The sequence below is a fragment of the Drosophila nasuta genome, chromosome 2R (assembly GCF_023558535.2).
Source record: "Drosophila nasuta strain 15112-1781.00 chromosome 2R, ASM2355853v1, whole genome shotgun sequence".
NCBI classification, from domain to species: Eukaryota; Metazoa; Arthropoda; class Insecta; order Diptera; family Drosophilidae; genus Drosophila; species Drosophila nasuta.
This window is the reverse complement of record NC_083456.1, coordinates 11,147,129-11,170,560: the sequence shown is the minus strand read 5'-3', so window position 1 is coordinate 11,170,560 and position 23,432 is coordinate 11,147,129. Positions and strand designations below refer to the sequence as shown.

The window sequence follows — 23,432 nt, the reverse complement described above, 5'->3', positions numbered from 1 at the left end:
GGGAAATTCTTGGCGGCATATACCGAATTTTAAGTAGGCACTAGATTTAGTTACATACGTGAGTGTGTGCGAGTGTAGAAGGAGTGTGTTGTGGAGCTTTATGAAAATAAAACAAAAAAAGTTACAAATTCGGACGCACAACATTTTTCTTTGGGGGAAACTTTAAATAAATGTGGCAAATGTTTAGGTAGAAAAAGTAAATGCTTGCGGTTAACAGTTCATGTTGTTTTTTTACACTTTATTTTTATATTTTAGTTTATGCGAGAGTTGCCTGTCTCCAGGACTAGAGATCGTAAAACATGCCTCAACGCAGAGACAGCAGAAAAGGAATAAAATGTAAAAACATAAAGATAAATACAATGGAAAAGTAAGAGTTGTTGATAGTCAAGCAAGCGGCAAACAAGTCGCATGCTGCAGGTTGCATGTTGTACAAAACTGATAGCGTAATAGACGCTGTAAAAAACGCGCACGACACGCGCTCAAATCGCGTGCAAAGCAGGCAAAAATGCGAAAGGAATTTCTCAAGGTTCTCGGGGAGAGGTGGTAAATTGTGATTTTGTTTGTTTCGGTTGCTTATTACACACAGAAATAAATGAATGTTATTGCAAAAAGAATGTGTCAAATGAAACACAACACAAACAAACAGTAACAGTAACAGAAACGGAAACAGAAATAAATTTGAATTAAAAGAATGCACAAAATGCCATGGAGCACATACATACATACAGACGAAAGTTAGAATACGATAAACAAGGAATTACGTTCTTGATAGTGTAAAGTTTTTGGGTTTCTTGAATGCGGTTTAACTGGTTGGTTACTTGCTTTGATTTCTAAATGTTTTACATGGTTTTCATTATCAATATATCTTTTTTTTCAGGATGTGTATGTGATTGTGTCTGTTATCAACTGGAATCTCGACGAAATCGAAAAACTAATATGAAAAATATAATTATATAAGTATAAGTTTAAGTTTAAGTTTAAGTATGAGTAACATTAAATAATAGAGAAATATATATATAGAGAGATAGAGAGAGAGAGAGAGACGAATGCATCAAGATATATCCTAAAGTAAGAATACTAAGTATCAATACGATTACTTAATTGAATTGTGTGCAGCTAAAGCTGCGCTTTTTGGTTGCCTGTTATGGTTGTTATAGTTGCTGTTGTAGTTGTAGTTATTTTGTTGTAGTTGTTGCCATAAGAGTACTTAAAACAAATGTAAACACGAAACATAGGCTTAGGCATAGAAAATGGGGGGGGAAAAATATGGAGCATCGCCTTCACTTCACATAAGAAATATTATATACGATATAAGTTCAATTTCTGTTAAGTCACGGCACAGTATTAGCAGATGTGTGTGTGTGTGTGTGTGTGTAGTGTATAGGTGTCAATGTGTGTGTCTAGTGTATATATGTGTGGCTGTTTTTTAAGAATCTTAGGTCTTTAGTCTTTTGGTTTGCTGTCGTTGTCGTGCCCCATTCTCAATTTCTGCTCACTTATTTAAACAAATCAAATTCAAATCTCAAGCTGTATAAATCACATATTTATCTCTGATAAAAAGATTAATTGGTTTATATTTTTGTTTGTGTATGTGTGTTGCAACAAGCGACTGCCGTTGATAACGTCGAGACCTCAAGACCGCCATCAAAGGAATTTTAATTTGACTTTCATTAATTTATGTGACACACAGAGTTGCGATACGTTGCGCGTTGCATTGCATCGTGTTGAAACGTTGCAGCTACAAACTGCCGATAAGTTGATGGTCAGCCATAAAGCGAGCCATGAATTATTGTTGTCGTCGTTGCTGTTGCTGTTGCTGTTGCAGTTACAGCACGTTGATAGGCAGGACCTGCCCCATATGCATTATGCAGCAATTGCTGTTGTCAACCATGGTCTTTCTTTCTTCTTTCGTCCCAGCGACAACAACATTGGTTGTCGCGCAAAGTCAACAGCTGCCAGCCAGTAAATTAAGCGGAAAAGTGTGTTCGGCTGGCCCACAATAACAGCAACATGCGGCTGCTACTGCTGCTGCTGCTGCAATGTGCAACAAATGATGAAAAAATACTATGTCTGGCAGTGATAGACTAGCAGATACCCTGTGCATGCTTTAAGACAAAAAGTTGCCTTAAAAATATAATTTATAAACTCCTTTCCTCGTTAAGCGTTTGGCATTCCCAATCTGCACATTTACAGGGTATCGCAAGGAATACCTCGGCACAAATGGAAACGGGGCAACGTGCCTGGGAAGGGGGTCAATGAGTTGGAGGGGGTAAGAGACTCCCTGTGTTATTTGCTGCAGTTGGAAATAACTCAGCCGCAAATGAGATAAATTGCGCGCACACAGATAATTGCAATGAAGAGGGACGATGAGAGGGCTTTCAGAGGAGGATGAGACAGGAGAGAGGGGAATGGAAAGAGGGAATTACATGGCAATCATTTTTACAGTTTGCAAGTCGAGGCTATGAAAATATTTATATGCAGTCGCGTGTTGCAAATGCATTTTGGGGTTTATGATTGAAAATATCGCGCATACGCCGCATATGTTGGCAATAAATGAGAAATTAATGAGTCAGTCGACAGTTGAAAGTCGTCGCTCGTCGCTCAGCGCTTGTCGCTCGTTGCTTTTGTCGTTTGTTTATTACAATTAGTTGTTGTAGTTGTAGTTGTATTTACAGTGATACTTAAAATTAAACACACACAGTTTATTGAAGTCGTACAATAAGTATACGCCGTGGCGCCTCTCGCCATCGCCACAATATATCCTTTTTTGTCCCGCCTTTGCTGTGGCATTAATAAATAAATTTAATACGTTGTTGGCGCCTGGATATCTCATTGTTATTGTATTCTTTTTTTTTTTTTTTTTTGCTTGCTTCATTTCTTTTTTTCATTACTTGCTTTCAGCTTAATTACAGATTTTCATATTTTATGCGCTTTGTCATTACGTTCGCCGCAGTTTGTTGTAAATTTTACTAGTCGTAGTTTAATTTCCTTTATGTCAACTGGAAGCTCAAATTGTCCTTTCGTATTTCGTATTTTTTTATTAAGCTGCTTTTTTGCTGTATCGTAATGTTTACTATTTAATTTAACTTAATAGCTTTGCAATGGGGGATACATTTGTGACTTTCATTTATTTGGCATAGTCTAACTTCCGCTTAGTGGTATTATTTCAACGTTTACGTATAATAATTTCTGTAACTTTGAGTGGGATTCAACTTGAACTTAACTCACAGAATACTCGCACAATCTTAAGTGTACATTTATGTTTGTATGTAAATATGTATGTCAAGAGTTTTCTTCTTTCAACGATTAGCAGGAAAATTTGATAATTGTGTAATGAAGGAATAATTAATTTTACATAATTTGAGTATCTTACAAGTAGACGAGTAGAGAGGGGATTATGTACTATATACGTTATGGTTTTGCTCTCAACGAGAATATAAATTTGATTTACTCTGTATTTGTGATTCTCTGTGTGTGTTTTTGTGTACTTGCTATTAACTTGGCTAATTAATTTAATTTAACATTACAATTTGTAAGACTTCTCATCAATGCTAATTGAATTGTTTTTATTGTCAGTAGTTTACGATAATGTGGTATACCTAACTATACATACATATACTACGAGTATACATGATGATTACGATTCATATTTAATACATACACATACATAAGCATGAGGCTCATTTACATACAGCTAACATTTACAGCAGTGGATAGTTCGTTAGTTCGGCGCATTTCTTATTCTCACGCCGAATCTTACTTTGAATATATGCAATAGTTATTATTTAGTTAGAGTTATTTATATTGTAACAAATGTTTGTCTTTTTTCTCATAGTAAATGCTCAGTTTTGAGTAGTTAATTGATCGTTTTGAAATAGCTCTTAAAATGCTTGATTTTTCAGTGAGCAAAGTCTGTTCAGATGAGTATCCAAAATGTGGATTCAGATGGTCGTTGTCTTGGCAAAAAAGCCTGTTCTCCAAATGTATTTATCCATCACCAGAAGAATGACTTTCATATAAGTTATATTACAGAATAGTTATAGAAAGTAGTATTTCTCTCGTTCCAATTGCTTTAACTAATGAACTGTTTAAACTCTCACACAGTTGCAGTTTCAATTGCATTCTCAAAACTCGTGTCAAATCCTGCGTTGAGCTCATATTGCACATGATGATAAAAGCAATTTGCCAGCAACTGAATGCCGAGTTTCTATGCGAATTGAAAGCATTGTCAAACATTTGTACACAGCAGTGGGTCGAGTGGGTCAATTGGGAGAGCTCTGATGTAGGAGGCAGGACAACGTTAATCCAATCAGCAGCGTTAACAATTTGTAATTGTAATTTGGGCAAACGAAACCCGAATTGTTGCATGGATAAACATGCAACGAGAGGCAGATACAGATACAGACCCAGATACAGACACAGACACTGACAGAATGCAAGCGAAATATTTCGCAGCAATTCGCATTCGATGGACAGGTGTGGCAGCTGGAAGGCATGCCACACGATCGATAGTAATTTAATCGGTCGCTAACACTCATATTCCAGAATGAAGGACTCGTGTTCACTGACAAAGCCTGCACCAACGGATGCGGATGTGGATGCTGCTGTTGCTGCTGCTGGTGTTGCATGTTGCTGCTGCAATGCTGCAGCAGATCGTCCCAAATTGACTTGTGACAACATTGCGGTGGCCGATAATTTGCCATTGTAGGTGAGAATACTGTTGGCATTGCCATTGCTGCCGCCGCTACTGCTGTTGCTGCCATTGCTGATGTTAGGTGCTGTTGTTGGCGTTGCGCCGTAATAGTTGAGTGCCGAGATTAGCGGAGCACCAGTCGATGGCGCCAGCGGCTGCTGCTGTTGCTGCTGCTGCTGCTGACTGCGTCGCTTGGCCATGTAATCTGTGGAGGGTGTCGTTGCAGCTGCAACAGCAACTGCACTTGCACCTGTCGCATTGCGCAGCGCGATGAAGGTGTCAAAATTGTCGGCTGTCGAGGAGGCATTCGAGGTGCTCGAGTTGCGACGTGCAACGGCAGCCTGCTGCTGTAGTTGCTGTTGCAAATGCTGTTGCTGTTTCGAGATATGCGATGCGGTGGGCAGAAGCAGCTTCTGCTGTTGGTGCTGCGACATGGACGAGTTCGATGATGATGAATTGGACAGCGAGGATGAGTTGACTGAGTGCGCGGGCGGATGCTGTTGCTGATTTGCGTAGTATTTTCGCAAATTCTCGAGCATATAGCGATTATTTGCACTCGTATTGGTGTTTGCATTTCCAGCTGACAGCATCGTTGTCGCTGTCCCTGTCGCCGCCGAGGGCGTTGTTGCAGCTGCAACTGCTGTCGTCGTTGATGCTGGCTCAGTTTTATGCAGCTGTTGCTGTTGCTGCTGTTGCAACTGTTTGCTGCTGGTGGCATAGAGCGCATCAGTGCCTGGCAAGCCACCAACATCGTTAGCCATTGCTGTTGCAGTTGCCGATGCTGATGCTGATGTTGCAGCTGTGCGCAGCGCATGGCTGCGTTTGTAACTATCTGCCTCACTGCCGCCGGCCATAAAATAGCGCTTGCCGCTGTTGCTGCTACTGCTGCTACTTGCTCCCTGCTGCTGATGACTGCGCGCATAGTGCGCCTCCATGAGGTCGGCGCGTCGTTGCTTTGTGGCATACACCACCTCGGTGGGCACCTCGCCACCGCCACTGCCACCGCCAAAGCCATAGTATTCGCCGCGGGCGTACAGTTGCTCCATGGCCTCTGCCTCGTTGTGTCGCAACGGCACGCGGTCGAAATCGCTGCGGCTTCGACTTCGTTGAAAGTGCGCCAAGTAGCTCTCGCCACCCAGAGGCGCCTCCAACGACGACTTGTCCAACCTATCGATTGCTCGTTGCTGTTGCTGCCCGTCAGTTGCAATCGCCTGTCGCTGTAAATGCTGATTGAGCGATTGATAGAATGTGCTCTCGGCGAGATTCTCATTATACGATGTCCTGGCTGCAGGATTGAGCTGTATTTCCCTTTTCCTTTCCTGTTGCAGTTTGCGATGCTGCCAATCAGCAGCTTCGTCGTCGTCGCCATCGTCTTCTTCTTCATCGCACTCATTCATATTGATGCGAATGCGTATATCGCGAGCCATATAATCCGACTCGTTAGACGCTGCCAGCTGCCTGACACTCTCCTCATCCAGTTCGTCAGCCACAGCTACATCTACAACCTCATCATCATCATCGTCGTCGTCATCGTCGTCGTAAAAGAAACGCGCTGATTTGGCGCTTTCGGCTAACAGCAGGTCCTCGCTCTCCTCAAGGCCCAGCGCATAGTTGGTCAGATTATCAAAGTAGTATTCACACATTTTGTCGGGATGCTCGTAGCGCAATTTGAGCACAGCTTCGCTCCGCTCTCTTTCCCTCTCTTGCTCCAATTGCTGCTGCTGCTCTCGCTCTCGCTGCTGCTCTTCCTGCTCCACGCTCCGCAATTGAGCTGTTGGACCGCTAAACACGGAAGCGTAATCGGAGCTGCTCATCGAGTCCTCCGAGTGCTGCCCACGTCCCGCACGCGCTGAAATGGGCAGCGTGCCCAGATTCTCGTAATTGCTGCTTGCTGCTTGCGATTGACTTCGCTTATGGCGTCGATTCGCTCTCGTTTCAGATGCCTCTGGCAGCGCTCGCTGTGCGGCGAGAGCACGACGTTGTGCTCCGCTAATGCGACCCACAGAGTGCGCCGACTGTTTGCTGCTGCTCAGCTGCTGCTCAAAGTTCTGCTCGAGATAATGCTCCAAATAGTGCAGATTCTTGCTCAGATCTATCTCTGACTTGTAGCTCTTGTAGATGGTCGCTTGCTTGCCTGCAGCATGCGCCGCAGCGCAACGCGATTCGTAGTTGGAGATGTGCGCACGATCGCTGATAAAGCGGAAACTTTCATCTTTGGCTAAAGTGTGGAAGCCGCTGAATTCGCTGCCGCCGCCGCTGCTGCTGGCATCGCTCTGTTGCGCCTTGAAGTTGCGACACTTCTCGCGTATCTTTTGTATGCCTTGCCTCGTTTTCGCCTGCAACCGCTCAAAGTAATTGGACTTGGGTGTGGTCGAGACAAGGCGTGGTCTGTATGCCGTATGCTGTATGTCGTAGCCACCGCTGCCCGCGGCACGCATGCTCTGAATGCTCTGTGTGCGATTCGGATAGCGATAGCTGAGTTTCAGCTTGGGCATCGATGGCGGCTCTTCCGGTTTGTGCAGCTTGCGCAGCGACAATTGCTTGAAGATGGCGCGTGTGCGCTTCGGTTTGCTGGCCGTGGCATCGTCGGTGAAGTCCTGGCGCTCAAAGCGACGCACAGGGACTCCATGGAGATAATGTGGATTGGCTGGCGTTGCCTGGCGACTGCAATTCGAGCTCGACTCGAAGAGGCGACGCAATCCACGTGAGCTGCTGCGCTGTGGCCGCACATTAGCGCGTATTGCCGAATTGACGCTATTGGCGCTACGCAGGCGAGGATTAACCCCAAGTGTGAGGATCTCGTCGTCGTGGAATATGGAGAAGGGATTCGTAATCACTGTGGAGTTGTCGCCGGGCGTGGGCGATGGCGATGGTGTTGCTGTTGTCGGTGATGGTGAACGGCGTAGACTGCTTACGGATCTAGTCTTAAGGCTAATTTTATGCTGTCTAGAGTTAGGATTATTTATGCCTAAATACTGCTTACTGTCTAATACAACTACAACTTTGGCTTCATTGTGTTGGTGTACTAATTGTTCTTTTAACAGATTTTTCTGTTGTTGCTGTGGTCGCAAGTCTGCCTCGGATCGAGAGCGTCGCTTGCGTCGTCGTAAACGTCGCAGCTCCTTTAAGGAATTGCTCTGCTTGCGAAATCTATAGAAGGGATTGTTGATGCTTAGCTTCTGCAGCAGCAGCTGTGACTCTTCTTCGCTCAATTTACTGTCCCCTGCCCCCGTGTGATGCAGCTGCTGTTGCTGCTCTTCCTCCTCACTGGTCACATTCAGCTGCAGCAGTTTGCCTATAATAGGTATTTGTTTGAGTTCGCAGTTCATGTTGTTCTCAAGCTGTTGCTGCTGCTGTTGTTGTTGATTGCTGCTACTACTATTTTTGCTACTATTTAGCGTACTTGCTAGACTTAGACTATTGCAACTGCCCCCCTTTGACACCAGCATATTGTTGTCGCTACTGCTGCTGTTGTTGCTGCTGCCTCTGGCTGCATCTGAGCTTCTGTCCGCTGGTGTCGTTTCAATTGTGTTGTTATTACTACTATTGGTCAGTGTGGTTGTTGTTATGCTTGAATTATTATTGTTATTGTTGTTCTTGTTGTTGTTACTATTATCGTGTTGTTGTTCATGTTGTGTTTGTAGTTGTAGTTCTTGTTGTTGTTGTTGTGGTTGCTGTAGCTCGTTGCTTTCGCTATCAACTGCCTGCTAGACCCTAGTGGGCGGTTGTAATATCATTGCAGCCATGCGTACCTTCATTGCCTCCGGCGAGCCATGTCCTGGATACTGTTGTTGCGGATGTTGTGAAGCGGCATGCAACGCGGCCGCTGCCGCTGCTTGCTGTTGCTGCTGTTGATGTTGCTGTTGCTGCTGCTGCTGTTGTTGCTGTTGCTGCTGCTGATGATGATGGAAGCCGGCGGGCGTGGTGTAAATTGAATCACCTTGGGGGCCACTTGTGCTATCCGAGCGTGATTTCAAATCAGCCTTTTCGCTGCGGGCGACAAACAAAAACGCAAAAGTCAGAGAAAAGTGTCTTATCAAAAAACCCAGACGACGACTTGGTGACAATTGTGTTTGTTGTGGGGATGTGAATGAGAGGAGGCTTTCCTAATTTGCGGGCATTGATTGGCAAATTTTATGCCTGTCGCATATCTAAATATTCATCTATTTTCGCTGCCTAGAGGCAATGACTGTAGTAGCTGGGGATATTAAATACCCGCCGAAATTTCTATTGCCTAACATTTTGATTGATCCAACAATTTTATGAATTTCAATGCTGTTGTGTGTTTTTTTGTGTGTGTATAGTTTTGGGAGTAAAGTTTGGCGCAGGCGGTCGGACGCTTGACTGGTCGCATAAATAATAAAATGCTGTTGGCGATGCGGTGGCAGCGTTGCCAAATATACTTATAGCGGAAATTCAAAATCCATTTCCGCTGCAGCTCACACACAGACACACACGCAAAAGCGTTTCCATAATGGCGCGCCCCAAAAACTATGCTATGCAATTGCATTTTCGCTTTTCCGAGTGCGTATGTGTGTCTGCTTGTAGCATAAGCGAAATATGGTAATTTTTAAATGGAGGAAATGGAGAGGAGGCGTGGGAGGTGGCGGCCAAGTCAAGCGGCGAGCCAAATAACCGCCACGGCCTCATAACTCATGTCAGCCAAAACGAACGCTGCAATGAGCGATTGTTAAGGGGCGTGTCAGTATTTGTGTCTGTGTCTGCGCTCGCTGGCATCTCGCTATATATTTGTGTGTGTGTGTGTGTTTGGTTGATGCTGTGTGTGCGCGCGGCAAAACACTGAAATATTTTTCAAACAAAAGTCGACTTGGCAATATTGAATATATGAAAAACGTAAAATATTTCACAAGCACACACGCTGCTGTGGCCGCATTATTCATTGCTTTGCTCATAAAGGTGTATATGTGTGTGCGTGTGTGTGTTTGTGTGTGGCCAGTCGGGACGCATAAATTGGCACGCCAGCGCCACCTGTTGGCTGCTCGTTGCACTGCACAGCGCACGCCTTTTATAAAAATTTATCATAACCGGCCACCATTTGTTGTGTGAGTGTGAAACTGTGTGTTTGTTGGGGTCTTTGTGTAGAGGTGTGTGTGTGTGAGGGTGTTATGCTTCAACTTACCTGTCCTTATCCGATGATTTATAGCCAGTGGAACCTGCAAAACGAGTAAAAGTAATGCATGAGTTTCGAGCACTTGTTCGTCTGGTTGGTTATTTATATATTTTATTTCTTATAACACAACTTTTCGCGGTATTCTAAATAAACGAGTGTGTGTCTAGCAGAAACTTGACCTTTAAATACTCTAAGCAGAAACTATTCAAGTATTGAGAAAAGTGTTAGCACTTATAAAATTTAATGAAGTTAATGTATATGATTTATGAGTCAATAATAAACTTATGTATAAACTAATAACACTTAAAGTGCAAAAATTAAACTATTTAATAATCCATGAAACATTTTATTTCTCTTTCAATATGAAAGTATAGTCGTAATCTGAATAAACAAAAATGCTTACTCTGAAGGTTTTAAGTAAAATCATTATTGTAACTTTATTTGTTTAGGGCTGTCGTCAAATTAGTTGTGAAAACGGTGGCAAAGAAAATTATATAATTATATATGTACATAAATTGCTGATATGCTCGACGCACTGACTTTTAAATACACATACAAATAAATGTAATTATATTAGGTAGTACAACAAAAAGAATATTTTGCTTGATATATATTCAACATATGTTGGAATTTTTAAAGAATTTTGATACTCTATTCTTTAATTTAGCTACCCATTTTTAACGTCTTTAAATTTGCAGAGTATAAAATACTAATATTATTCGTATTTATAGACTGATTGACGGACTTAGATTGATGGCTAGACGCAGCCACAGATGCAACAACACACGGGTGCATGCAGCGACAGATACATCTGCAGATACAGATACATTTGTAAAATACATTTTACACTTTGACAAATGAGGCGTGAACCAATTGATGGCAAAAGGTGTAAAGTTGCAATGCCCAAAAAGTAAAGAAAAAGAAATACAGACACTCGGATGGATAAAGAATGAGGTAATTTTGATGGATGTATACTAGATGAAATTGTGCTCTCCTTCGATTGGGAGGTGTAGTTTTCCTCACTTGAAGATATGTCAAATGGCATTTGATAACTTGGCAACTGCCAACTGGGAAACTGGCAACTGGCGGCAGCTGTGTCTCAAATTTCAACATTTTCCCAGCGAAAATTGACAATTTGATTGACAACTGATAAATTGCACGCGCCGTTGTAGCCTGCCAAGGATTGATCCCCAATTTTGTGGGCAACGTTGGATTTAAAGCACGCAACCGAATCCCAAAGCACAATTTCAGTGTGTGCAAAAAACACTTTTTAGAGTAAATGTCCTTGAATAAGTTCCCCCCAAACGAAAGTGAAAGAGGCTGAGGGGGAAAAAGCAGAAACTTTTCTTTTTGCCTTCTTTTAAGCCAAATTGTTTTCTTATGCTTCTTTTAGCTGTTTGTAAATTGTTTTACCAAATGTGCATTTTAATTGCGCGTTGAGCAAAACTTTTGCCGCTTTCTGCTTGGATTTTGATTTCTAATTAGCCTGCCCCGTTCCCCCTTTTCTTTTTGGCCGAAAATTTAACGACTTTAAGCAGACGCATTAAAAGGACAGAAAAGAATGGAGTAGTCGCTTTGAAATGCGAGCTGCGTCCTTACAGGACCTTAACCCTTTTGTCTTGGACAACTGACCGCAGGCATGTTGGCGGCGCAAAATGTGCTAATGAATATTTTATGAGATTTATTTGAGTTGCCAGTTGCCAGCGGAAACAAAGAAAAATATAAAAATAAAAATCAAGTAAAGAAAACAAAAACACCGAAATAAAAAACAAGCAAAATAAAGGCGCGGCTATTCTGGCACATTTCTTTGCTCGTTTTTTCCCCATGTTTTCTCTCTCAGTCGCAGTCTAAGTGTGTGTGTGTGTGTGTTTGTGCAGCAAGTTTTTTGTGTTTTTGCAATTAGTGTGACAGGAACGTGGCATGCCGCTGAGGGAAGCGGCACGGAGACGGGCACGAGACGCTCAAAGTTCGTCGCCATCTGCCAGAATAATGAAGAAATGCTTTAATTGTTGCGGCTTTGAGGCGTTTGTAATTAATATTCGCTGCTGTTTGAGTTCCTAATTGTTGTTTTTGTTTTTGTTTTCAGGTCCTTTTGCTGTTGTCTGTCTATTTTTTTGCTTCGTTTTTGGTTCTACTGTTTTTGCTACTTTTTTTGTAGGGTTTGTTTTGAGACGAATTCAATATTTTTAATGAGCAACCGCTTCACGCTGCACTTTGCTATCGCATTCCATTATCCCACCCTTTGGCATCAACTTACAACTTGAAGAGAGTGTTTTTAGAAAGAGAAAAAGGTACTTATTTTGATTTCAACAACTCTTATCAGCGCTTTGAAATTATTTATGCGACTGCAATATGTTTGCAAGAAAATAATGAGTAATTAAAAAAAACCCTGCTATTCATCATTGCATGTCAAATTTTTAATAAGTTAATCTTAACAATAGTGATTATTTCTATACAGAGAAGCTTTCTTATATAATACAAAATTAAAAATAGTTGATGTACTTCTTAAAGACTCAGTAGATCATAAATATATACACTACTTTTGTTTATTAGGTGTGATGTAGCAACAAATTTTCAATGCCTTCAAATATGCCTTGCATGTTTTAACAAAATATAGTTACAAATACAAAATTAAATACTTCCATGTCACAGTTACTAAAGTTCTTTCATTTAAAGGCAAATTTCTCAATAGTTTTATATATTATAAAGAATATTTTAAATACTTCCTTATTAAAAACTCAAGAGATTATTCAAATAATACTAAATGGCTATATGCGTTAATAGAAATAACTACAATGTACTAAGAAATCTCTGCTATAAGCATATGAGATAATTTTATAACAGTCTCATTTCTGAATATGGTATATAGTATATGGATGTAGATAGTTATGAATACTTTAAATACTCTTCTGTTAAAGATACAAGATATTATTCAGATACGGTCGCATAAATAGCTTTGCATCGGCGTAATTTGAGTATGCGAATATAAAATCATTTAAAATTATAAAAATGGAATGTAGCTGGATGAACTCACCCTTGAAGCAGCACTTCTTGCTCTTGATTGCATAGATGCAGAGGCAGATCAGGATGAAAATGGCAGCCATGCAGCCACCGGCGACGCCCAGCAGATAGCTCATCTCCAAAGGTTCTACACGATGTGGGATGTGTGTGTTGAGGGGGCAGCGATGGAATCGAGTTGTTAATTTGTTGTTATCGGCAGCGTAAAAAGAATTTTACATTTTATATATGGTTTGATTTTAATTGAAGTAATTAATGTCTGCATTCCATATGGGAAATAGTTAATGACTCTTTTTTTTATCATTTGCATGCAATGCGTAAATATTAAAATTAATTAATGAGCGAGAGTTATGTGAGAGTGAGCTCAAGTGAAGCTGCACTTGTGGATATCCTGTAAAGCATGTTGAAGAAGTGTGCTTCAAAGTGCTTTGCAAGGCTGTCCGCGAGTGTATTCGTGTGTGAACTTATGTGTAAATGGTAGGAAAATAAAGAAAACACTATGCACCTGCAAACGTACCCTCCACAATTAAATGAATGGCATGGCGATCGGTGCCTCGTTCGTTCTCGACGACGAGGTAATAGGGACGCGAGTCGTGCTCATCTGTGTGATGAATCTGCAGTGTGGACAGGTAGCAATCCTCGCGAGTGTCCTGCAGCATATCCTCGGCATGGAAGCGGTCTAAAAAGTGGATACAAAGCAGAGAGTCAGATATGTAAATAGCAATTTTATGGATATTTCCGGTTAAATGGCGCGTATTTTAATTGCATATCATACAGACAAATAATAGCACTAAAATTACAAACAATTTGTCGATGCATAAATTAAATTCACAATATGTACAAAAAAAATGAGATATATATAGAGAGAGCGAAAGAGCTATTAAAGAGCGGGGGCGAAACAACAGGGCGTATGTGCAACAAGGAAAATGTCGCAACACGCCCGTTGCATGCGCTTCGTTTGATTTCTGTCAGTGGCAAGTACGCCGGATTACACGCACGGAGACACAGACGGACAGCGAGACTGATGGGCAGACCGACAGACAGACAGAGAGACAGACAGGCAGGCAGACGCGACACACGGACTGAAGGGCAGACAGACAGCCGGATGCACACGCAGACAAGCTGAAAATGAAGAGTAATGCGCGAGATTTGTTGGTAGCGTTGCTGCAAGCTCGAGGTGGCGCCACAATGCAGTTTAAACTGAAAAACGAGCTGCATATGCGAGCTGCAGCCTGACTCTGGCTCTGACTCTGTGTATTTGGCTGTCTGTTGAATCCTGGATTACAGCCTGGACTGACAAGCGTGGGAAGTCTGTTCCGAGTGTCGTCGAAGAGAGAGAGAGTGGGACATGGAAGAAAGGGACAAGGGGCAGCTGCCAATGCTAATGCCATAGTAGAGCAGCTTGATGCTGGCATTTGTCTGATTTTGGCCATGTAATTTGTCTTGATTTGTGCGTCATGTGGCACGTCCCATTGCCTAGCTGTCCTGGCCACACGTATCACGTATGCTCAACGTTTGTTCAATGTCAAATTTGCGGAAAAGGTTTGTTAATGAGCACTCAAGCGTGCAGTGAAGCCAACAAAACACACACACACACACAGCATCAGAGGCCAGCTTTTGGCTCCCGCTGTGCGTGACGTGCAACGAGCGTTTGATGCCATCCATGTGGCTGCCACAGCCGTTGCCACAACCGCAGCGTTAATTGAGTTGCGGCTTATTGAAAAAGAAAAACTACAACTAAGCATCTAATTGCATTTTCATTAGCTGCCCAATGAAGCGCATCAAGTATACGCACCTACGCCAGAACCAGCCTCCAGACGCAATGAACCCCATTCCCAGGCAACGCGCAGCGGCCTCGGATCCGCACAGACGACCATTGTCAGGCTTGCGGACTCGCCTCGTTTAACGGACACCGTGTGCATGGATGGATGCAGACGAAGCACTTGCGGAGCACCTGCAAAGAGTGTAAAGAAACAAAGAAAATCAAGTTAATCAGCTTTGATAAAGCAGAGAGAGCGATATAGAGAAAATTTCTATTAACTTTGATGATTCATGTAGCTGCAGTTGACACTTGTTCATATAAATTACGCATACGCAACGTTTGTTGAATAACAATAATGAATAATTCAAAACCTCAATCGACAAATGCCACACGTTTGAAAATAAAATCAATTTGCAAATCATTAATTGCTATCCTTTCACATTTTTTTTTGCTATATAATTATTTAACAAATTCGATTTTATAAAGTGTGTGTATACATTAATTATGTATTTTACATTATATTTTTTTTTTTTTAGCTTTTTGCCTTTGATTATAAATTTATTTCTAGATTGCTGGCTATTTTATTTATCATATGTAAAGAAAATGCGTTGACAAATATTGTTGATTTTTTTACTACAAGTTCTAGTCGCAATTTGTGCAATTTAATAATTTAACGCTAATAATTCATGCACTGAATTTTCAAGTAATAATTGGTTTTGCTGTTGCCGCAAATATATTGATTTTGCTACGAATTTCAGCCTAAAACATCATGCACTATTGTTTGCCTATTACTGCATTAATTTGTTGTAATGCCCACAGCGTAGTGAATATTTAAGTGCTCTAATAATAAGCAAATAATTCTACTGCTGTTAAACTGCCAAAATATGTGCTCTATTTAGTTTAAACAATTCCCCAGCTGTCCAATTTGAGTTTAATCACATGAAGTTGTAATTTATCTGGTGGAACTGAGCTGCAACTGACATGCTAATCGAAAAGTAACATATCTAGAATTATTGGGATTGCATGGAAGGTTGACTGTAAAATACTCTATTTTATTTACAGAGTAATTCCATTTAAATAATTTTAAGATTTGTTAAGATGTAACTCCTGTGAGAATGTGAATTACTTTCATATATTTTTTTAAGCTGGCAGTTTTTCTCATTTTGTAGGGTACAGAATTATTGTCAATTGTTGTTGTGGCTATGGTAAATTGCCTGCAGGCCTCGCATCCTTGTACACATAATGAGGTACTTTTGTTGCAGTCTGTAGCTGTAGTTGTTGCTGTTGCTAGTTAACTAACGAACTAGTTAGTTACTTTAAACATATTCGACACATAAACACACATGCAGAGTGTGTTTTTTATGCTAAACCTCTCGCTCTTTCTCGCACTCTCTTTCATTTTTTTTTTGCGCTGTGTCTCCATGGTTTTTTTGCGTCCTGGTTGGCTCTGCTAAATTGCTCGTGTCCTTGGTTGGTCATAAATTATGTACGTGCTGCGGTATTCAGCACTAAATTTAAATATATATTTTTTCTGCTTTTTTCATTTCCACCATTCTGTTTTTTTTGTTGGCTTCTTTTTTGCAACTCTCTCGTCGCTCGCCCCGAGCTCTGTTCATGGCAGTTGGCCTGTTCTGTTTTTCCCTGTACTCTTTCTTTTTTTTTTGTGGTCTGGTCATAAGTTCATTTTGATTTTGTGTTACATTTTGGTTTAGTCTGTTGGCAGCGCCAGTTGCCGCTTTGCTGCATTTGCAACGCGACCAAAAAGGCGCCTCAGGAGAGAGCGGAGGGGAAAAAATCGCAGACGCTTAAAATGTTTTCGACGCGTTTTCCGGTTGCAGCTTTTAATGGAGTTTTGTGTTATTTTAAGTGAGCATTAGTTCAGCTGGGAATCGCGGTGAGTGAGTTGAGAGAGTGAACCTAGTGAAGGAATGCACAAAATTCCAGAGCAAGTTACTCTCAACCCACATGGGACACACGAGTTGAGAGTATTTCTTTTATCGTCGCTGTAAATTTGCAAGTGGCCATCACTTGCAAATTGTTGTTGTCTCTTGTTGATGCTGTTGTTGCTATTGCGGTCATCAGCTTGCCTAACAGTTGCTTACATTGTTTGTCGGTTCACTTGCCATGTCGTAACTCACTTTTCACAGCATTTCATATTTCAACACCAAAGATTTGAATACGGTATGATATTGCGATACCCTGTAGTCAAGCCAACAGATTTTAATAAACTCTAAACTTCACTGAAAACTTTATACAACTATTTATCATAAATAAGTTTTCCTTGTCCACATAACTTTCGGATTACTTTTATATAAATTCGTGTTTTCTAAGTCTTGGCTAAGAGAAATGGGTAACTTTTGCGTACATCAATCTACATTTTGCTCTGCTGCTCTTTTTACTGGTGTTTGCTGTTTGCTTTTTGGCTTTGGCGACAGTTGTGGTTGTAGTCATATTTTGCGGCTTTGCGGATTGTGCGGTGTCCTGGCCCCCAGCAACATGTTCATAAAACATAACCATATAACGCACTTACCCACAACTTGCAGCGACACTGGATCGGATATGGAAACACGCTCCTGACCATTGATGTAGCTGGTGGCGCGGCACTCGTATTCGCCCTGATACTCATACGTCACGTTATCGATAACCAAACGCGCTTCATTGCCCCGCTCCACGTACTTTGAGCCATGCGATATTCTGCAAATAGAAAAATAAAAGAATACATGAGAGTCCGCAACATAAATGCATAATGCAGTCTGGAATCTATATCGCAAATCCCTCTTCATGCCCCGAAATGATCAATAGAAGTGACTGTAAACAGCAGTCGAAGTTGCATAAGGCGAACAAAATATAGCATACTTTTGAGCGTTGGCTTGCTTGCGCTTTTCTTTTTCCGTTTGCGTCCGATTTTCTGATTGGGCCAAAAATGCAGCAGCCACATTGCAAACTTTGGGTGCCAACTAAGAGCGGGAGGCGATGGCAGTGGTTAAGGGGCATACTTTCTTCTTCTTCTGCTTTTGCTGTTGCTGTTGTTGCTGTTATTGCTGTTGCTGCTGCGGAGCTGCAGCAATATTGAAAATTGCGTATGTGAGACGAAGATATTTTCGTTGCTTGTTGCAAGCAAAAAATATTTGATACATTTTTTAATATGAGAAATGCCTTTTATGTTGCGAAATGCTTTCAGCTCGTATCTCCACACACAGACACACTCACACACACACACACACAGACTGTCAGTTGTGCGCCCAGACAAATTCCTTTGATATTCGTACATAGTTTGTGCCCGGACTTATTTTCCGATACTTTTTTTGCGTTCACTGTCGCCTGGCTTAAAGCGCCAATTAAAGTCGGCTTCAGACACGAAAAGACGCAATTAAAGGCAATAAATTAAAAAGCCATTTAAATGCAAAACCCCCCAAATGAAGTCGCAAAACTTCAGCGAGTAACGAAAGAAATAGCAGAAAATTATTCGGCGAACATACTCGAACTTAAATCACGTAAATCAAAGTGACATTCCTTTTACTCAGCACGGAGACTGAACTGTCGCTGGAATGTTTTAAACTGCTTTTGAATAAAGTGGAACTGTGCCTAAAGGGTATTTGCTTGAGCATTACAGCTGAAGTTCTATTGTTGCGGCGATTCATTTGCAAACCATGTGGTAAGTCGCAAGTGCTGGGCAGCTGTGGCGCTGCATTTGCATGTGTGGCTACCGCAGGACAACGTTTTGAAGTTGCCTGCGGCGTAAGGTACTTTGGCATGCAAACCTCCTGAGCATAGGCAGACTGTCAACATCGCACACCATTGATTTATTGCACACTCAACCACTCAGTGTGTTGTATATTTTGTTTGGCACGCGCCATTTAATGTGTCAGCTGGCATAGCAGATGCGTGGGAGAAGGAGGAGGAGGAGGAGGGTGGAAAGCGGCAGCACGCATGGAAATTAGTTTTCAACAATTGACATTTAATTTCTGATAAACACGCGCGGGCACGCTTCATTAAGTCAACACGCCACAGCGTGTTGCATGCGGCATTTGTTATTAGAAGCGAATCAATCTGCTCAAGGAGCCATGCCACGCATTCGTATAACATATATACATATATGAGGCGAGTGCAAACAAATGAGAAGCACAAATCACGTACACTCGCTCTCTCATCTCTCAATGCTGGCGTTAGACTTTGTGGCACGCGCATGATGAGTGTTTCGATTTTTCCAACTGTCTGCGGATGCCTGTTGAATGGACAAACGTAACGAATGAGCGGACGGATGAGCGCATCGCTGCTTTGCATACTAATGCCTAAAGAGATGCAGCAAGAAGATGGTTGAAGCTGCAACCGAAAGGACACATTTTGTATGGAACATAACCCAGAGTTAAATGGGAGTTGTCTAGCAACGCTGTCGCTGCTTTTGAGCACAATTTCCGCTATGCAGCTAATTAAAATGACGCAAACATCAAGAGTAATAGTTCGAGGGCGTGGACACGATTCAGCAGCAGTAACTGCAGACAGACTGCTGCTGCGGCTGCTGTTGCATGTGGCAACAGTGAATCAGGAAGTGCACTCATATACTATGTATTTGCTGCTGAAGGGAAGAGAAGGGGCTAAATTACATTGCGAGTTTATAAACTAAGCAAAAACTCATTACAGTCGAAAGTTTTCTTAAGGAATCAGCAGCTGGTGGCTTATTAAAATATAGTTTATATGACTGCCAGCATTGATATTTGTACAGAGAGAGACGAAGACTAATATTACGAATACGTCGCGAGAGCATATCGACGAAGCAGCCAAAAGTAAATATTACGTATACGTCGCAGTTAGAATTTTCAAATTTAATGTGCAAGAAAATGTCAAAAATTCAAGATTGCATAATAAATTTACTGCCATGCAAAATTTGTGTAATAACTTAATCGCATTAAAGAAAGTATGCAATGTGAATTTGACGCAGACTTCATAGTGCGGCAAGCCGCATTTTGGGGTCGAGTTGAAGCATTTTCCACTTACCTCTGGACCCATTTGTAAGACGGCATTGGATTGCCATCGGCGACGCACTCGAAGGCGGCGGGACTGAAGAGTGGTGCTGTGGTGAGTCGGTCCGGTCCGGCTGAGACAATTTTGGGTGGATCTGTGGGCAGAATAAACAAAGACGTAGACGGAGGAGAAAGAGGAGGAGGTGAGGAAGAACGTCAATACAAAATTAAGGCAAAGTTAGCCAAGCAAATGCAGAAACAACAACAGCATCGCTGGCAAAGATAAACAAAACGAAGCACTCACATTTCACGTCCAGCTGCACTGACAGCTGCTCCGAGATGCCCACCGAGTTCTGTGCCTGGCAGGTGTACAATCCAGCGTCCCGACGTCCAACAGGACGCAACTGCAGCGTTTCCTAGCGAGTGAACGAGAGACAGACGTCGAGGGGTAAGTTGGCAATTTAATACAATTACAAATTTCTGCTACACTTAAGATAAATACGCAGCAGAGAGAGCGACGTCGAGCAATTTCTGGCTGGAATGGAGCCAGGTTGTCGCCTGGATGAGCTTCTTACTTACCTGCGAGCTGGCTATCTCGGATCGTCCGGCACGTCGCCAAACGATGCTGGCCGGCGGATTGGCATCGGCCACGCAGCGCAGCACAAGCGCATCCTTATCCTCTTCCAAGTCGATTTCCGGTGAGCCAATTAGACGAATGGTTGGAGCGTCTGCAAAGCACAAGATGAACACAAGTTGACTAAGCAAAACAAGCACAAGAAACATGAAACAAGAAACAAGTCAACAAGGCAACACAAGCCAACGACAACGGCAACGGCAATGACTATGGCAACAGCAACAGCAACTGCTATGGCCGAAACCCAAGCAGTTTTGTCCCTGCAACTATCGTCTGTGCCCTTTCTGCTTCCACTTCTGCTTCTACTTCGGGCTAAACTCTTGAATTGCTTAACAAAACAGGAAATTGCTGCAAATTGTAGCTAATTGAATTGTTACAGCTGTTTGCCATGTCTGTTTAGTTTTTGACTTTAAGCCAAATGAAATGACTGCAATCAACTTCCCTTCCTCGAACGAGACCATCGAGTGCACAGCACTGAATCATCCCTTCCTTGGTTATTATAATTTCGTTTGCAAAATGTGCAATGGATTCGCATTGCCAGCAAACAACGATGAAATATATATAAGTAGTTTATTTGTGTATCAATATCCTTCGAGGGGAAACCGACTAACATAAATGTGGCACCAAGCATACGAGTTGCAATTGTAACGTTTTTATACTGCGAAATATGTTAGGACGAAAGCTTCACATTGTTAAGTTATCATATTTCTTATTTGAAAAAAATATATTTTCATTAAATAATGGAGGGCGAAATTATAAGAGCAGAGAGAGATGAACCTAAAATTATTTATTCTAGATATGCAGAAGGGTTAAAGTTCAATATTGTTTGAAATTTTTGTAGTCAGTAAGGTCATTGGAATAGCAGTTAAATGAACAATAAACTTGAACAAAAAAGTTTCCTACACTTGTATAGTGATTTTTTTTCTGGTACTAATATCATGAACGTTTTCTAAGCTGACGGTAAATTCCAAAGTTGTAAAATTAATAACTTGTTCAAAGCAACAACAAAATATAATCGCTATTGAATTCGAATTGAGAAGATTTTAAGTATTCCAATTGAAAGTGAGTTGTTTATTGTTTTATTAATACAGAGTTACGCACACAATTACTATTCAAACTATGAGTTGAAAATACAAAAATATTCACAATATATTTTGGCATTACCTTGACTTTAGTTTACTACGAATTTCCTTGGTTACTAACAAACTAACTAAACGAACTAATATAGTTGTTCTCCCACGAACCTTTCTTGCTTGTTTTGACCATATTAACCATTTATAAATCCTTTTGAAATGTACTTACATTTGATATCCATGCGCGCCTCGACTGGTATGGACTTGGCCTCGTAGTTATCGTGGTAGGCAATGCAGCGGAGTGTATCACCATGTCGCTCACGGATGGCGGGCACTTGGACCACTGAGGTAGCCGACCAGGTGCGTGTGTTATCCGGCTCGGTGGCATTCACTTGGGGGTGTATGGGTGAGATTTCCTGGTCGCCTGTTCAGAGAAGGAGACGACGACAACGACAACGAAGGCACATCAAATCGTTGAAATTAATTAACACGACAATGTCAGAGGTTGATGTGAATGTGAATGCGATTGTGGATGGGGATGTGAATGTGAATGTGAGAGTTGTGTGTATGGTGGATAACAAGAGCAATCAAAGGATAACAACTGCAGCATGAAAGCACTTACCCAAATACCATCTGAGCGTTGCAGGCGGATTACCATAATGTGAGGCGCATTTGACTGTCGCCACGGCGCCGGCGTCGACCGTGATGTTGTGTCCTGGCGGCAACGGTGCGCCCTCATACTCGAGACGTGGACGTTGTGGCGCCACTGCAAGTGGCAAGCAAAGTGAAACGACACAAGCACACACACATACAGATTAGTTATACGGTTTTTGTGGTCCGCAATAAATGTCATCATTGCGACTCGCCAAGCTTAGCACACAAAATTTAATTAAACCCCCAACTGAAGCACCTGCTTTATTTGTTATGCATTGGCCTTCCCCCCGGTCCCCTTACCGAACACATGCAAGACAAACCAACCAGCAGTTGGCATTTATAAATCAGAGCTACTGGTTGCTTCGACTAACAGCCGAAAAATTAATCATACGCAACGTTGGCGAATTTTCTATGCATACAAAATTGATTTGTTTTTTCTACGTTTTGTGTGGCCAAAAGATAACACTTACCACGTACTACCAATCGCACCGGTTGACTGGTCAGCGCATCCTGTGTGGTAAACTCACTAGCCGTCACTTGACACTCCCACAGGCCGTCGTCGAAGTCCAGCGTGGCCGAGCGTATCCACAGGGAGCAGTCGCCGGCGATTTGCATGGGCGGTGGCGGATGTAGATCGAGATGTAAGACGCCATTGCTGCTGAACGGACGTGCGGCCCATTCGTATTTCTTCGGATAGATGCCCACAGGCTGTGAATGATAGAGAAGAGTATGGGAAATGTGTTGCATTAGCACAGCTGTTGAAACAATGGAGAGCAGATGACAGCCACAATGATGATCATCACGATGTTGATGATGATGATGATGTTCATGGGGATGGCGTTGAAATGGAGCGGGCGGACCTGGCAAACGACATGTTTAGCATGTTTAACTTTTCGATGTAGTCAGCCGTATAATTTCGTCTACGATTTGCCGCACGCACACACTTGCCGCACATCACACACACAGACAGAGACAGACACAGACAGTTCGACAGACAGACAGAGATAGAGAGAAATCGAGCCAACAGAGTTCGACTATTCTATTGAATGGGCACTGTCCGCCCACGTTTCGATTCCCCTTGCATTCTGCCCTTGACTCTCTGTTCTGCTCTGCTCTACTGCCATTTTCAACTACGTGTCGTTTAACTCCACTTACAGGACTCGTTGTCCTGCTGTTGTTATTGCTGCTGCTGCTGCTGTTGCTGCTCTTTCTAAATTGGCATTAGTTTGTTTGCTAATTGGAAATTAAATTACAATTAGTGATCTTTGAGCGTGGCCATCGTTGCCATTTAAGTATTTATGTCCTGCCGCCACACAGACTGCCGCATGTCCCAACGTGACACTGTTCCCCTGGGCTACTTAATTGCCATTTCCTTGCCACGCCTTCAATCGGCATTAGTTTAGTCTCAATTTAACCCTTAAATTGTCTGCACATCTTTTAATGGGTTCAATTCATTTAAGCACTACATTCCGTTTACACAAAGGTCATTTGACCAGCTCCCTTGTC

At 42.1% G+C, this 23,432-nt stretch overlaps 1 protein-coding gene across 4 annotated transcripts in view; it reads right to left on the bottom strand.

The window, feature by feature from the left end:
- LOC132786270 (hemicentin-2) overlaps window positions 1-23,432 on the bottom strand; it is a 136,878-nt gene that overhangs the window by 19,374 nt on the left and 94,072 nt on the right. For 3 of the 4 annotated variants that reach the window (XM_060792761.1, XM_060792764.1, XM_060792763.1), the window contains exons 4-15: window positions 22,397-22,634; window positions 21,895-22,038; window positions 21,502-21,696; window positions 20,145-20,293; window positions 19,870-19,981; window positions 19,600-19,720; window positions 17,135-17,298; window positions 14,638-14,796; window positions 13,348-13,521; window positions 12,859-12,972; window positions 9,834-9,867; window positions 8,446-8,683 (exon numbers count right to left, since the gene is read on the bottom strand). In XM_060792761.1, coding sequence (XP_060648744.1) covers window positions 8,446-8,683; window positions 9,834-9,867; window positions 12,859-12,972; window positions 13,348-13,521; window positions 14,638-14,796; window positions 17,135-17,298; window positions 19,600-19,720; window positions 19,870-19,981; window positions 20,145-20,293; window positions 21,502-21,696; window positions 21,895-22,038; window positions 22,397-22,634 — 1,842 coding nt within the window. The remainder of the gene's footprint in view (window positions 1-8,445; window positions 8,684-9,833; window positions 9,868-12,858; window positions 12,973-13,347; window positions 13,522-14,637; window positions 14,797-17,134; window positions 17,299-19,599; window positions 19,721-19,869; window positions 19,982-20,144; window positions 20,294-21,501; window positions 21,697-21,894; window positions 22,039-22,396; window positions 22,635-23,432) is intronic. The other variant, XM_060792762.1, reaches the window with a different exon arrangement.